Consider the following 17,538-nt stretch of genomic DNA (forward strand, 5'->3'; position numbering starts at 1 on the left):
TTTGCCAAGGGGGAACTTAAAATTTCACTCAAAAATTTCATTTCCCTCCATTTCCCATTCACCCTCTTTTAAGTATTTAATATATATTAATTAAATACATCCAAAACCCAACAATCCCCACATGAATGGGGAATGGCTATATCACGGAAGTATCCAAAAAGTTTTGGTGAAAGAGTCATCCAACTGTTGGCCCATTGAAAAAAGAAGGGGAGGAAGAAGAATTCTTAAGAAAAAAGAGAAAGCAAACTCTTGTTTCTCAAAGTGGAATAAGGCAGATTATGGATTTATTGGCTAGAAAATTTGAGCCTATGGAGAAACAAGTTAATGAGATAAAGAAAGAAGTAGAAGAGATGAAAAACGAAATGAGTGTTAAAGCTGATGGAGTGAAGGAAGACTTGAAACAAATGCGACATGTTCAAATGCAGGATATCATTTACAACTCTTCAATGATTTATGACAATTCAAGCTTTTTGCAGAGATTGGCCTGGTTTTTGCATTACAATGAGCCTATTAAATTCTCACCATTGCAGTTTATGGATCCATCTTCATGTCCTATTCCGAAGTTTTATTCATCTGAAGAACTACAAGCTATGGCACAACAATTACCACCTCCACCACCCATAGAAAACCAACCACCACCACCTCCACCCAGGGGCGGAGCTAGAGCAGGAGCTACGGGTTCGGCCGAACCCAGTAGCTTTTGTTCAAAACTTATATTTGTGTTAAAATATCTATTGAATATCTATTGTTCAAACTTCAAATCCTGCCTCGACCGGTCCCAACACCAATTATTTCAGATCTCGGCAGTGGAAATTTGTCACACTTAGTTGATCTTGCTACTATTTTTCCCGGATATACTCCTCTGTCTATACCCAATGTTGGAGAGTCGAGTAGGATGGAACCAAATTCACAAAGTGAGATGGTAAAGAAGCCTAGAATAGGACCAGATGAATTCTCGGAAAATTGGACACATGTTTCGATTACGCAACGTGGTTCCTTACAGCTAAGAGAGGAGACAGAATTATTTTGCTGATGATAATGTAGGAGGAACAAATAGCTTCACAATGAGATTTAATCCAGGAGGATGAAAAGTTTTAAGTGTTGGGGGGTCAATATTTTGGGAAAGAATATGGGAAGTTCATGCCTTTTACTGTTTAGCCTATATAGTATTAGGCTATGTCGGTTGTTGTTATCAATATTGTCTCTCTTTTGTATTTTTGTTAAAAGTATTCTGGGAAGTTTTTGGATATATATGTATGTATATATGACATATATATGTATAACTGGTGTAAAATATTTTGTTATCAGTAAAAAATTGAAGTGTAGTTGTCGTACTAGTATATGCACCTTATCTTAATTTTATGCACTTTGCTGCTCTAACATATTGATAACGTGATTTATTTTTGGTTAGTATTGAAGAAAGGAACAGGTTATAAAGCTGGATGCTTAAGCAACAAAGCACTCTTCAATGCTTGGGTAGTACCTATCAAGTTCAACATTTAAATAATCACACAAAAAAAATGTTTTAATTTTCGTAAATACATTACTACTTATATATAATTCTCTTTCATGGATTATCGTTTTACTGTGGGGATTAAATTCACAAAATAAGGTCTCTTCGTTTTTTAAATATTAACTCTTTTCTTCTTGAATCACATAACTTCCAAGTTTGATATTCCAATTTTGTGAAAGCAAGGATTTGCATCTTCAACTCAAGAAATCATTGGAATTGAGAAGAATTATGAACATCAACAGGTAGATTCAGTAATTCTTTACTAGAACTTGCTCAGAATGTTTGTCAAGGCGAAATAATAGTTGACACTAATTTCTGAAAAATGAATTAGGCTTTCTTTGATCTCTTCTTTTTGGCCTGAAAATGCAACCAAAACAAAAAAAAAATGTATCCCTAGTACCCAACTTTGAAGCCTGAAAATCATTCTTTCTTGTCACACCACAATCTGAACCAGTAAATTATAGGTACCCATGTATATGTAATTACTTCTTCCTAATTGCTTCTCTTCAGTTGAAAATTCAAAGATGGAGCTTAAAAAAAAAATTGGCGTAGAAAAAGCAAAGAAGCAGCATACATATAGATTCTTCATATATAGAGAAAATTCTATTGTACATAAAGTATTGTTAAAAAAGATATGAAGAAAAAGAAATTGCTTCATATTTCAGAATATATATAGCTACAATAGCTACAAATAAAAAAGTCACTATAAATAATTCTTTTATCCTATCAGCCTGAAGCCTAACATTACAAACCGAAAAAGCCTTAAAAGATTTCAGCAAAATAGTGTTTAAACTACATTAGTGGAGATTTACATAATGAGCAAGCCTATGGATAAAGAAGTACAATTCTTATTGATGGTGGCCATAAATTTATCAATTCTTAAGAGTCATAGGGAGAAGAAATGCAAGTTCTTGCCAAACAAAAATGGAATCATAAGAACGGTAAATGTTTTGTGAGGTTGAAAAGGTTAATCAGTTTTAGAAAATGATGAAATCCTTATCTTGAACAAATTTTCTCTCCACAAGGCAAACAATGATTTTTGAAGAGAGTTGTTCAAAAAAAAAAAATTTTACTTTTTCCTCGAGGACGAGTAAAAGTTAAAGTATGGGGGAATTTGATGAATATAAATTATTCATGTATTTTCATTCGTATAAATAAGGATTTTTAAATAAATCATGAATAAATATATTCAATTCTCCTATATTTTCTAACAAGTTTTGCAGTGGAAAGATGAATTGAGGAAAGAATACTACAAGCAAAACAAGGAGGAAAAAGAGCAATGCACGTGGTAAACAAGAGTGAATCAAATTTTGAAGTCACAACATGAATTCTTGAAGTTACAACATCAACTATTGAAGTCACAACTTCAAGACTTAAAGTTGCAACATCATCTCACATTTGCTACACATTTCTTATAAATAGACACTCATAATGTATTGTAAAAGTGTGTCTTACGGGAGAAAACTAATCTTTGGTCTCTCTCTTTGCCTTTAGTATTTTCTACTAGTTGTCTTTCTTTTAGAAGAATAATATTACTTCATAAGTTCTTTGTTTTAAATTAGTTTTTATTACTTCGTAATGGAGTAACTTCTTTTGTTGGGATAGTTGATGGAGCTTGATATATATATTATAATACTATCTCAGTTTAATACATCCTTGGCTTGAAACTTTCTTTTTATACTTTGTATTGTGCCGTAATAATAGTTTTAATTAATCATTATTATCACTTTTACATATTTTTATCTCTAAGTTATTTTTATATTGATTTGTAATTCTCACGGAGCAAAATTGATATATAATAACCAATGAATAAAATAGTAGAGTGGGAATAATTTTTAGTAAACTATTATTCCAAGTTCATAATCTTGCTTGCCTAAGTTTTAGTTCTCACGGAGGAATTGTTGTAGGCAAGATTATTGATTTTTGTTAGTAAAAATATTCTCACGAAGTTTTTACTACCTCTTAGCACAATTCAAGCAAAAAAAATATTTCGGTCTAATCGTCACTAGTTTTAACTCAATTAATCACATAACCTCGCGTAGTGTTATTAATTGACTACTTCTTAGTGAGCTAAATATAATTGTATTAGCAATAAGCAATTATTCCTTAGAGAAATACATGTGAAAATTGAGATTTTATTGTAATATATTATCAAGTGAATTCAACGATTCCCAACTTTTTTAAATTATAAATCTTCCGCAAGTTCTTGGTTTTTATTTAAGTAATTAACAAGTTCTAAACCCCACTCACTTTTCATCAAATTGATTCTCTCAAATAGTAATTGAAATATTCAAAGTCTGTAGCATAAATGTTTCAATCTCTGTGGGACGATATCATAAACTATACTAGAATTTGACAAAGCACGAGCAGAAAAATCCTATACACATTGGCCTCGTCAATTAGATTTTATTTCTTATTTGCTAAGCATTTTTATGTTTTTCTATTAGTAGTAATTTTCTACCAAACTCGAAAAGCCATGTTTGAGTATTATCTGGAAATTTTGGTGCCCCTTGTGTTGATATACATATGATAATAGCGAGTCAATTACCTTATAACCATTTCCAAAGATGTTTTCCTGCTATATCCCTCCCCTTCATTCTTTGGAGAGGATTCCTATATTATAGAAGCACTAAAACATGTATCTATATTCCCTTCTTTCTATTGGGGAGTGGGGACCACGGGCGGATCCACATAAGTAATTGTGGTGCTCAACCAATCATTGCCCGTGATATCGTACATATAATTTTATTGATAATTTTGCATGAAATGGATATATATTTAGGTGAGCTCTCATTACTCAAACAAACCGGTGGGTGCTACTAATTAGTGGAATCTAAGTTTGCGCTCTGCATGATCCGGAGTTCGATTCTTACGTAGTTTACTCTTTGACTTTCTTTTTCATCTCCCTTTACATAACTTTCCCTTTTATTCTTAACTTTATCATTTTTTCACTTTTCAATTTTGACAGCCTATATTGTGGTTGGAATCCTCACAATAATGATAATATTCAAGAAAATATAGATATTTATATTTTTCGTCATTCAATTTATGTTTTATCTGTATTAAGTATGAGTGGTTCAAAAATTTTATCCGTATTGTCTAAAACGTATTCAATCTGTCTATACCAATCCGACTCCTCCCATCATTTACTAGCACTAATTAATACTAGTGAACACCCATAATTATTTTAAAATACTGGATCCACCACTATAGGGGACGGAACACAGATTATCAGTGTTAATTATATGCCATGAGTTTCAAATTTTAATTCAGCTTTATCCGCTCCCTTAATAGCGTTATTATCTGTGTCGTAGGAGAATTCCATCACACTTAACCATTATATATTTAATAGGGACAAAATCTAAACAATTAATTGCCTAATAACGAACATTTGCATAAATTAGCCAAAAATTTACTGTAAAGAGCATTTTCTTCTTTAATGGGTCTAAATTACACGGTGAGAGTTCAAATGAGACGGGCCCCAATAATGAGTTACCGAACAATGGGTAACACATCAAAAAAAAAAAGAAAAAGAAAATATGAAGCATGAAATCTCCATAAAAAATATTCTAAAAACTTTAATTATCATTATTATATTTAACGGGTTTTATGAAAAAATAAGGAGTTGTATTTTATTGATCCAATTACATCATTCATAATGTCTGTGTAGTTGTTTCTTTTGTTTAAAGTTGATAATATAATACTTAGTTTGTATAATGAACGTTACTAATAGCTTGTTGGGTCAAGCTAATAGAAACTAGACGTACATATTTTTCCTTTCAATTTAGATGAGGCAATTCGACTCGGTATGGAGTTTAAGAAAAAAAAGATTTTTGAAACTTGTGTTGGTAAAAGCTTTGTGGGGTCATGATATTTGTGTAGTTATAAAAGTTTCTCATTAAATAAAATGGATAAAATGAAGAGTTTAAAGTTGAATTACTTCCAAATTTAAAAATATATACTAAAAAGAAAATTACATCATCTAATTTGAAACGGAGAGGAAGTACTTATTTTGAAGAATTAAGTATTTGGGCCACACTTCGAGAAAAAATGATTTTGAATATGTAGTAGCATGATCGATTCCCGTTGGGGAGAACGAACAGAAATAGCTTCTCCTTGGCATTATAATAAAAAATTAATTTTTCAATAAAAATATCCTTACAAAAATTCATATTTTCTAAAATGTATTCTTTAAGTTAACGGAAAAGGGCCTGATATATCCCTCTACTTTGTTTTATTGTTCAATCCTGTCCCCCGTTATACTTTCCGTCCAAATTTACCCCTGCCGTCTATCAAAGTTCTATATTTGCCCCTATTTTAACGGCCGGGACACGTGGCACATTCTGAATACGGAAAAGGCCTGATATATCCCTATACTTTATTTTATTGTTCAATCCTATCCCTCGTTATACTTTCCGTCCAAGTTTACCCATGCCCTCCATCAAAGTTCTATATTTGCCCCTATTTTAACGGCCGGGACACGTGGCATATTTTAGGAGAAAGAACCAGTACAAAAACAAAAAAACTCCAAACCGCCCTAGAACCCATGACTCGCATGCTCGTTTTTCCTCTCTTAATTTTTTTCCAAACTTCTCTTAAATAAAAACTTTTTTGTTTTTGTACTGGTTCTTTCTCCTACAAGATGCCACGTGTCCCGGCCGTTAAAATAGGGGCAAATATAGAACTTTGGTGGAGGGCATAGGTAAACTTGGACGGAAAGTATAACGAGGGATAGGATTTAACAATAAAATAAAGTATAGGGATATATCAGGCCCTTTTCCATATTCAGAATGTGCCACGTGTCCCGACCGTTAAAATAGGGGCAAATATAGAACTTTGATGGACGGTAAGGGTAAATTTGGATGGAAGGTATAACGGGGGACAGGATTGAACAATAAAACAAAGTAGAGGGATATATCAGGCCCTTTTCTCTTGAGTCAACATATATGTCTCAGCTATAAATATATTTGCAACGTATATATATTTACCAAACTATCCACCACTAACACATACTTAATGATATATTTAAATTATCATATAATGATTAAATAATTATATAAGGTGTCCAATATTATTACTTAACTATATTAATATTCATTAAAATTTTAATGTTTTGTGATTTTTTATATTTTAATTAAATTAAATTGAAAAGTTTAATATTAATCTTTCGTGGTAAATATTTGAATCATTTTGTCTATTTCTTTTAACTAATAAATCCTAGTCCTAGCATGTTAGGGAAAGGAAACGTGGGGCGAAAGCTAGGAAGGAAACAGAATTTTTAAGAAACAAGAATTTTAGGAAACAAAAGTTCCGAAATCCTATTCCCTATCAAATTCGGTAATACTTCCTCTGTCCTATAAATACAGTAGATTAACGTCGTGTATCATTGCACTCCCATCTTTCTAAAATTCCTTTGTATTTTTTTTTTCTCAAAACCTAACAAAACTTTTGAGAATTTTTTTTCCAAGAAATATGTCTCAAGATCATCACCAACATCCCTACTTTGCTACTCGTACACTACCAAATGATGTTTTTCACTTGCAAAGAATGAACCAACAACAACATGATATTCCACATAATCAAACAAGTGGAATATCTAATGATACTCCAATCATGTTTGAATATTGGGAAATAACAACTTACTGTGATCTTGATATGGATATAGATGATAGCGAGGAACGAGCTGGTTGTTTCATCTGCTGCTGTGAATTTCAGAATGGAGATACATTAGTCACACTTCCATGTAACGATGTGTTTCATTTAGATTGCTTCAATGAGCGGCTGAGGAGGAGGAATGATTGTCCGTTTTGTAGTACTGAAGTTTTGTCCACACACGAAGAAATAATAGAAGAAGAAGAAGAAGAAGAGGAGGAGGAGTTCGAGGATGAAGAAATAGAAGAGGAAGAAGAAAAGTTCGAGGTTGAAACAAGAACTTATTATTCTTCTGTAATGGATATAGATGACGACGAGGAACAAGAAACATGTGCGATATGTTTATGTGAGTATGAAGATGAAGATACTATTGGCAAACTTCAATGTGGCCATGAGTTTCATGTTGGCTGCGTCAACAAGTGGCTGCAGCAAAAGAATGCATGTCCGTTTTGTAGAGCTGAAGTTTTGCCCACACATGACTAGTTACATTCTTAATCAGGGGCCGAGGTAGAGTGCTAGATACGGGTTTGACGAACCTAGTAGCTTTGGGATCCATGGCTTCTCTGCAATAGTTTATAACTTCAGACTTGTAGCTTCTCTATACAAATTTTATGAAACATGCCTTACTTTATGATATTTGGTTATGTTTCATATCTGTGTTACATAAAGTAGAAACATTAATTTTGACTTGGTATTTTTCTCTTCCTGCAGTCTTACTCGGAATAAAGAAGATATATATTTAAACTGTGACAGTTCTGCAATTCGATTTGTGACCTTTTAACAATTAAATTGTTATGTTTAAAACATGCATGTTCTTATTAGAGGCTTTTGGATAAGGTCTTCTGTTTTAAGTTTACACTTATCTACGTATACCTAGGTGTGTGGTACTGGTACATGATATCCCATAAATTGGCACATGTGTTAGGTTAAATTTGTAATGTTATTCAACACTTGAGGGTAATATAGTTCTAAAGATAATTTAAAATATAATATATTTTTTATGTAAAAGAATCAAAATCCCACATCTTGATTAATTTAATATTAAATGTAGCTAGTGAACTTTTATAAAGACAAAATTCCTGTTTTACTTTGTCTTACATAATTTTTTATTAATATATTCCCAAAATAATGACACATTTTTATATTTTATTAATGAGAAGCCATATAAATATTATAATATGCTTAAAACTATAAGTTTTAAAAATCTTATAGTCATATACATGTAACAATCCAAACCCTAGTGATATTGTCTGCTCTGGACCTATGCCTTTACGGGTTTAAAACGCGTCAGGGCTTAGGCCCATAACGGACAATATCACTAGCGGGCTGGGCTGTTACAGATGGCAGGGGCGGAGGCTCAAGTGTATATGAGGCCTAAGGCGAAAGTTTAATATGAGGCCTTATTTTTCATTGTTTGTCAAAAATTTATTAAATTTTCAACTTTTCATTTCTTTTGTATTTTTGAATAACCAGATAGATATTTTCTTGTTGACATATTTATATTCTAAAATTTTTTAAACAATATGTACAGAGTAAAATTAATAAAATAATAAATAAAAATAAAAATGATACTAGAAAGCTAGAATGATATTACTCAATGGCTGACTGATTCAAGAAGTTTGAAGATTTTGATTCCAAAATATCTAGTTGGTGGCTTGTTGGAGTCTTGGAGAAAGAAAGAAATCCAGTAGAAAGAATTAAGAAGATGAACATGAATCATGAATAAAGAGGAAGGAAGAAGATATATCTTCTGGAATATGAAGAATGAATACTAGCACTAGAATTGAAATGTTGGCTAGGGATTACTTGGAAGAATAAAAAGTAGAGTTGTCAAATCAAACCAAAGTGACAACTATTTTTCTACTATTTTAAACTTTAATTTATTAATATATTTAAAGTTTTTCTTTCTTTTTATATAAAAAGTACAAAAGTACTACATACATATATTATTTTTTAAAAAGAAAAATCTATAAACCTATAAAATATACTCCTTATTCCTAAAAAATGGGCCCCCCAAAATTGGGGGCCTAAGGCACTTGCCTTACCCCATTCTATGTTAGAGTCGGCCCAGACAGATGGTATCAGAGTTGTTCTTGTATTAGCATTGCCGATGGTGGGCCAGAGTTAAACTCAATTTAGTAAAATCTCGGACTTTACACAGAGTCTCACATCAACAAAACACGAGAGTATGCTGGGATATAAGTTAACAAGCCTAAGATCCTAGCGATGCGTTTTAAACACGTGAGGGCCAATACCACATCGTACAATATCACAAGCGGGCTAGACTATTACATTACAAATGCTATAGCAATAGATCATTAATTTTAAAAGTGTTTTCTATCTTTCTTAAATTTCAGCAGAGTCAAACTATGACAAACAAACTTAAAAAGAGAGGAGTAATAATTAAGGTCTAATATTTGAAACCGGAATACCATGATTAGTTAATGGAATGAAAAATTATTGTAATGTGGGGCAAGAAAATGACAGATGAAGCTTCTCAGTTATATATGAAGATGACTTGGCGTCAACGCGTAACTGGCCTTGACTTTGATGACCTCAATGAATAACAGGGCATTTATCTTTAAACATGTTGTCATATTGATATTTGTGCTTCAATAAACTCAGTCTGAATCAAAGTCTTCCCAAATTTGTCACTTCAGGTTAGTAGCTATATATACAATATCTCTCAGTATATGTTAATTATTACCTTCTGATAAGTTTTCACAGAAGATGATAGTGGTGGAGGGAGGGCATTAATTGCAGGTTCGAACGAATCCTGTAGCTTTTGCTTAAACCTAGTACTTGTATTAGATAAAATATGTATAAATATTTAATTACGAAAATTCAGAAACCATATTTAATTACATACATGTCTATGATCTGTGTTATAATTAATGGATTCGGTTGAACCCCTAACTTGTTACCTGCATCCGTCACTGGCTGTGGTGAATTCGATCTGAATTGATGTTGGATAGTGATTAAAATTAGTTCTTGAGGAAACAACCATGAAAGGGGAAAGAATTTGGTTTTATATACACTGATGGTGTGAAGAATGTTTATACCATTTTGTGTAGTTTGATTAGTTCCAATAGGTTACCTGCTCCCATTTCTTTTTCTGCATTATACTCAGTATTACCCATCTGCAATTGACTTTTAAGTACCTTATATTTTCATTTTTAGTGGATAGAAATTAAACTTAACAGGAAATGTTAAACTTGGCAGTCAATTTGAGGGTTTTAGTATAGACGGTTACTATCTGGTTTGCAGCTTAAACCTTATTAGTTGTGATTATAGAGTGTCAGAGTCTCACATTAGTTGAGGATTAAGTTGTAATATATTTATATATTCTTGAACGATTCTAACCCCGTAAGCTAACTTTTGGAGCTGAGGACTGTTCAAGACTGTATAAAGAGATTACAACTCATAGCCTCAACCAATGTGGGGCCTTGACACCTCCGGTGCTTTTAGAGCCAGACCCGTCCTTGATGTTGGGTTATCCATTGTTATAGCTAAATGTTATGTTATCCACACTTCAAATATGTAAATGTGGGCGTGCCGGTTGGGGCGGGTGTGTGTGTGTGTGTGTGTGTGTGTGTGATAGGCAGGGCGGAGCTAGCATGCGAGATACGGGTTCGGCCAAACTCAATAGCTTTGGTCCAAACATTGTATTTGTCTTAAGAAATCCATTAAATTTATACAAATTATTAGTTTAGAACCCAATAACTTAAAACGGACTACAATCCTCAACCCATAAACTTCAATTCCCGGCTCCTCCTCTGGTGCTAGACTCGGACTTTAGCTGAGGGTATGAGTCATAGTCTCTTGGTCCTTAGCATTCTTAACCTCATAGACTAGCTTTTAGACTTGGGTTAGGTTCAATGTCTTTTTCTTAGCAGTCTGCTTACATGAGCCACCTTATAGTTGGTTTTGTGTCTCTTTATCTTTGCCTTCTGTTGTTTTGCAGACATACTGGCCATGGAAATTGTTGGTGCAGTGATAAGCATGATACAATGTTTTTGTGGAGAGACCTGCTCGCATCAATCCATTTCTGAAAAATGTATGTATATGAGAAAGCCTCATGCATTAGCAAATAGACTTGAAGAAAAGATGGAATTGCTTAAAGCTCGGGAGGAGGATGTTAGAAGAAAGTTACAAGTGGAAAAAGTATGGCGCGGAATGGAGCCAAAAGCTGAGGTAAATATGTGGCTTACTAATGTAGGAAAGATCAAAAGTTCTGTAGCTTGCTTGCAAGAAGAAATTACTAAAAACAAGAGTTGTTTAAATGGATGTTGTCCAAATTATACGTCTCGATTGAAGCTGGGGAAACACTTTGATAAGAAAATTAAAGAAGCCGACAGGCTGTTGGCGCAGAGCATATATCCAGATGCTTCATTGGTTGACATGATGCCTCAGAGAGGAAACATATTACCAGCAACTTCATTAGTGGGAGAAACTGCTCAAAGAAGTTTAAAATTAGTGTGGGAGTATTTGAATGATGGACACACTGGGATAATTGGTATTTATGGAATGGGGGGAGTGGGTAAGACATCCATCTTGGTAGCAATTAATAATCGACTTTTGAGAGAGAGCACAGTTTTTGATAATGTCATTTGGGTCACGGCATCCAAGGATTCAAATGTCCAAAAGTTACAAAAGGATATTGCTAGAGCTGTAGGTTTATCTTTTGATGATGAAGACGATGAAATGGCAAGAGCAGCTCAATTACTTGAAGCCTTGATGCGAAGAAGAAGATTTCTTTTAATTATAGATGATTTATGGGAAGCATTTTCTTTGGAGGTTGTAGGAATCCCATTCCCAGGTTATGGGCATGAGTGCAAGTTGATAATAACTACCAGATCTATGATGGTTTGTCGTGGCATGGAAACAATGAGAGACGTTGAAGTTAGTGTGCTTTCTAAGGAAGAAGCATATGACCTCTTTAAACAAAAGGTCGGTGACGAGGTGCTAGCATCTCCAAGATTACAAGCTGTTGCAGAGGATGTCGCGATGGAGTGTGGAGGTCTTCCACTAGCTCTTGTAACAGTTGGCCGGGCTTTAAGAAGAGAAAATGATATGAGGCAATGGGAAAATGCATTAAGCCAGCTGAAAAGTGCAATGGGAAGAATAGAAGGAATGGAGAATCGAGTCTTTACACGTCTGAGATTTAGCTATGAAAGACTGAAGGACAATGTGACTCGGTCATGTTTTCTTTATTGTGCATTGTACCCAGAGGATCATCATATTGAGACTGAAGAACTGATTAAATACTGGATATGGGAAGGCATGTTGGATAATCTCGGGTATGGAGAATCCAAGATGCTGCAGGGAAAGATGATATTAGATGAACTGAAAAATGCGTGTCTGTTAGAGATCGTTTGTGAAGAAGGTAGTTTGAATGAATATGTCAAAATGCATGACCTCATTAGGGATATGGCAATAGCTGTTACAAGAGTGAATCCACTGTTTATGATCCGAGCAGGAAGTGGAATTCGTGTCCCACCAGTTGAGAACGAATGGCTCGTAGGCCTTGAAAGAATCTCGTTAATGAGAAATGATTTGAGCTCTTTGAGTTTTGAACCGAGATGCCCTCAGCTAACTACCTTGCTCTTGCAGTATAATTCATTGTCCAAGGGCATACTTCCTTCTTTCTTTAACCATCTAGGAAGTCTCAAAGTTCTGGACTTATCTTACACAGGCATCGCTAGGTTACCCGAGTCACTTTCGAATCTGGAAAACCTCCACGCTCTGCTACTACGCAGCTGTTGGAACTTGCGTTACGTGCCAACAATGGAAAGGCTCAAGGAGCTGAGGGTTTTGGATCTCTCTTCTACATCAATCGAGTGTACGCCACAGGGAATGGAAATGTTACTCAATCTGAAGCATCTGGATCTCTCCTATACTACTGTTGATGGATTTGATATTCAAATTTTAGGAACATTCAGGTTTTTGGAAGACCTCTTAACTATTGGTTTATGGCAACCTCTAATGTTCGGTTTGGATTTTGTTAATGTCGTGGCAAGCTGCACCAACTTGGCAAACCTTGAAGCCAATTTCAGCACTTTGCACGACTTCAATCGTTATGTCTTGTCAGGTCACTGGAGCATGCTTGAGAGTTTCAAATTTTGCATAGGCTATCCCCAATCCTCTAAATTACCTGGAAAAAATAGTGTAGGATTTTTCGGGATTCACATCGTTGAAAGGGAAGCCCCTTCTTGGTTGCCAAAGATACTTGAGTTGGCCGTTCATGAATGCTCTGGCATCACTCACTTACCAATGTTTATTATGAACGCCTCTTCCCACCTAAAACATTGCAAAATAAAGTATTGCAACGAGATGGAATGGATTATAACTTCTGAGTGGGGCACATTTCCTGATTTGGAATTGCTAGAGATCGAGGGTCTGAGCAGACTGCAAAATATATGCAAGGGGATTCCAACCAGCCGGTACTCTTTCAACACTTAAAGTGTTGAATGTTATTGCTTGTGATAATCTCATGACTCTGCTGCCACTTGAGTTAGTGCGGCAACTCAACAACCTTGAAGAGATTGAATTGCAAAGCTGTCCAATGCTGGAGGAGATTGTTACAGAAGCAGAAAGTGAAGAGGTCATTCAAGAGAACGACAGTGAAGTGGTCCTCCCAAGTTTGCAAAAATTAACATTGGTTTCTATACCAAGACTGAGAAGCATATGCAGAGGTCCGATGATTTGTGATTCCTTAATGACTATTGAAGTTATAGATTGTCCGGCGCTGGAAATAATTCCCTTCTTTCTGGAAATAAGGCAGCAACTAGCTGACTCTCTCAAACAGATAAAAGGAAGCAGAAGGTGGTGGTGGACATTAGAGCGGAACCACCCTATTGCCACGTCTCTCCTTGCTCCACTCTTTAAACCTGAATCTGCTCCTAATGAAGACATTAGGGTTGATTCCAACACCATAAACAGTTATGGTGGCAGCTCGGGGAGTTCTTCTTTTGGGCCGCGATAATATTCTTACTGTAAGTAATAAGCTTGCACTCTCTTAAAGACTCTCTCAGGGATTCTGAACTGTTATTTAATCAGAATTGATTTGAAGTCAAAAGTTTTTAATTTTGTGAATAATGTTTCTTATTCAACACAATAGGAGAACGGATATAGAACGTTGACTGAGTAGGCAAATATCTGAAAACTTGTGTTATGCATAATGGCTATTTCTGGCAGGAAACTGCAAGAACCATATAATATTGTAATAGATGCACTTATACCTTGTTTTGGTTACAGTTTTATTGTCCTGGATTATCTCCCTATTACAGTCACGCTACAAGCTCTGGTAGTTCTTCTTTCGGGCCACAATAACTTTCTCATGGTAAGTAACAAGCTTTCACTCTCTTAAAGACTCTCAGGGATTTCATATTGTTATATGATCAACATTGATTTGAAGTCACAAGTACTGAATATTTTTGAATCAATTTTTTTTCTTCAGCTCTAAGATAATGGATATATTGTGTTGAGTGAGTAGGCCAAATATCTGAAAAATTGTGTTATGCATAATGGCTAATCCTGGCAGGAACTTTAGAAAAAACAAAAAAAAGGGATTGTAATGGAACGACTTATGCCTTGTTTACTTTGCAGTTTTATCCCGATTTGTTTCCTACTAAGCTATTATGCGTTTCTTTCTTCTATTTTATTAAATAAAGAACAGTGCTGTTGCCTATATCATATCAAACTTTTGTCGTCTTGTTTAATATTTTGGTTGTTTTTGAGTCGTCGTAATGAAAATGAAGAGGGGATTATTAGGTGAGTTTTTCTTATTGGCATAGAAACCCATGATTTCAAGAAGTGATTTTTCAATATTTTAGCTGCATGCACATTTTTAGTGATGAATCAGTCCAAATTAGCAGAGATTATTTTCATGCATCTTTCAATTATCATTTCAGGAGAAAATTTAGTAAAATACCCTTTTTCTAAGTCCAGACCTTTCCAGTGTCTCAACATGGTTCCGGACATGATCAGCTCCAGTTTGGTTTGGCTCCAGCAGAGTGCAATCTATCTCGGCTGAGTCCTCACCATGAAACAGGCCTAGAGTTTGCACAATCAGTAGGTCCTCGCCTCAGGCACTCACCTTCTGTACAATCTGTCGTGCAGCTGAAGATCCGTAGACATGATTGGAATGTTGTATATAGCTACTCATAGACAAGCTCCCATCATCACTGTTTCTCTGGCTTGAGACACCTTTTCTGGACCTTCATCAGATTTCAGGGGAACATGGTCGGGTTGACCCCATCCTGCCCACTGGATGCCCCTGAAATTGGGGCGGTCATAGCCCATATCCCGCCTGATGGTGCCCAGACCTTGGCCATTCGGGTGATCAGCAGCAGCATACAGATAAAAGGACTGTTTTCATTTGCATTGTTAATGTAAATGTTCTGATCATTTGTTAAAGTCAAGGCCATTTCAAGTAGCAAAATCTGTACTGACATTTAAACTGGTTTCAATATCTAGCTGCAACTTCTTTAGCGAGTCAGCAGCTTCGTCTAGTGAAGGCCTTTCCAGCGGATGAATGACAATGCATCCACAACACCAGGACGAGGATGAGCACCCGAGTGCTGCTCTCAAGGTTTATGCCTTCATAGGCAGCAGCAGCCATGGCTAGCACGTACAGTTTGGTGCGAAGGGCTATAAAATGAAACAACTTGTGTTATCATGAGCAACACCTATGATGCAATTGTGTAAACTCTATTGTAATCGTGAGCTTGAAATATGTTCACGATGACAGTTTCTGCATCGATCTTGGCAGCACGTTCAATGGATTCAAGAGCTTGTTCGTCGCATGATTTAGAAATGTAAACTTTGCAAACATAGCAACAATTGTATTACAGTTTTCTTCTTGACCTTGCACAGTCGAAAGACGAAGATTCTAACATCAATTCAAGGTGATGTTGAGCTTTATACATCTTTGAGATACAGCTTTTTTATATTCCATTTTGCACAATAACATGCAAAATGGTAGGCCTATTTAAAGTTTTAACTTCTAAACTTTCTTCAATTTGCTGTCAGTTTTTCACACATTCAAATTCCATCTAATTTATAATTTATGTCTTCAAATCATCCTGATGTACTCCATCATTTGATCAACTGTCAACATAATTAAGAGAGCTAATGACTAATATAATTAGCCTTGCTGTGGAACAAGCTACATGCTTTTCCTTCCATTCTTCTACACATGTAACGAATTAGTATTAACAAATAAGATCAATGCCTCTAATATCTTAACTTTAAGCTACTTATAAAGTAATGAAGCAACCCTTATCATTGACTGTGGCTCTTTCATGGGTTTAAACCGAACAAATACTAAATTTCAGGATGCTTTTGTTAATATATTAGCGATAAAAGTAGAAGCGAGAAGCTCAGATCTATTAAATTATTCAAAAAGCAGTGGCTTAAGACCAGTGGTGGCTTAATCAAATACAATCAAACTTCTCTATACCAGTATCATTGATCACGCCCAACTCTCATCCTAAAAAGGATAATCGGTCGCTGCAAATATAATCCGGTTTAAAAGTCCGGAGTCGAATCCCATAGAGAACTAATGTTTCTCTATAACTGTTCAATATCACTAAGAAGACAGGCTCGAACTATTCCTATGTTATAAATATTGAGATTCTTATGTCTAACTAATTAACTAACAAATTAAATAAGTTGATTAACAACTAGGGATACTAAGGGTTGGAGACAAGATTGGAAAAGCCTAGAGTTATGATTTCCCCAATTGTCGGGATCCTTCTCGCTGTGTCTCCTATAATATGGCCTAAGTATTCTCTACTAATCGTGAGCACTTCAGGTGTTGTAATTCTCTCTCGAGCAACTACCCCAATTTACTAGACATATTCTCTCGAACTACGCTAGCCGGCACTAGTTTACCGCTCAATAAGATCACACCAAGGTTTCGTTATCTCTAATCCCACCTTTAAATCCTGATTTTTCACATACGTTAGGAGTGATGTTGTTCAACAACTACCTTAATATGTACCCTTTCTCAAGCAATACACACTAAATAGGCACAGTCAATCGATGGCCATTCAATCAACTGAAATAAGCATGTAGTTAAACAAGTTGAGAAATCCAAAGGCTAGATCATATTAAACGTAATTAAAAGTCATCCTCCAAGAGGTTCCATCAAATCCTAGATGAGAAAGTTTAGCTACTCATAACCACACTAACAATCATGATAATAATTGAAAGCCTTAAAATACAGATTAAGGAAGAACACAGAAAAAGACTCTTGTGATCTGCGCTCCAGAGTGTTCTGTAGCCTTTTGCCTCTCCAATAGTGTCTTCCCCTTCAAAAACTAACTTTAAGAGGTATTTATAGGGTTGGGACCGAAGTTTACACGTCC

General features: G+C 35.1%; 2 protein-coding genes across 4 annotated transcripts; both read left to right on the top strand.

Annotated features, from left to right (window-relative positions):
* LOC109232584 (RING-H2 finger protein ATL46-like) lies at nt 6,986–7,648 on the top strand. Its single transcript, XM_019398346.1, has one exon. It carries the CDS (start codon nt 6,986–6,988, stop codon nt 7,646–7,648), a length of 663 nt encoding a protein of 220 aa, XP_019253891.1.
* Nucleotides 9,711–16,182, top strand: LOC109232159 (disease resistance protein RPS5-like). 3 transcript variants are annotated; one of them, XM_019397839.1, is made up of 4 exons: nt 9,711–9,825; nt 11,130–14,160; nt 14,423–14,507; nt 15,079–16,182. In XM_019397839.1, the coding sequence occupies exon 2, from the start codon at nt 11,141–11,143 to the stop codon at nt 13,625–13,627; it is 2,487 nt and encodes an 828-aa protein (XP_019253384.1). In that variant the 5' UTR covers nt 9,711–9,825; nt 11,130–11,140; the 3' UTR covers nt 13,628–14,160; nt 14,423–14,507; nt 15,079–16,182. The 3 variants fall into 3 exon arrangements, with proteins under 3 accessions (XP_019253384.1, XP_019253385.1, XP_019253386.1); XM_019397840.1 differs by having other exon boundaries at nt 15,116–16,182; XM_019397841.1 differs by having other exon boundaries at nt 15,287–16,182.

The sequence above is a fragment of the Nicotiana attenuata genome, chromosome 9, assembly GCF_001879085.1.
Source record: "Nicotiana attenuata strain UT chromosome 9, NIATTr2, whole genome shotgun sequence".
Taxonomy (NCBI): Eukaryota; Viridiplantae; Streptophyta; class Magnoliopsida; order Solanales; family Solanaceae; genus Nicotiana; species Nicotiana attenuata.

What these genes read in the sequence shown, in the direction of transcription:
- LOC109232584 (XM_019398346.1), top strand. Translation starts at nt 6,986, where the DNA reads ATGTCTCAAGATCATCACCAACATCCCTACTTTGCTACTCGTACACTA.
- LOC109232159 (XM_019397839.1), top strand. Translation starts at nt 11,141, where the DNA reads ATGGAAATTGTTGGTGCAGTGATAAGCATGATACAATGTTTTTGTGGA.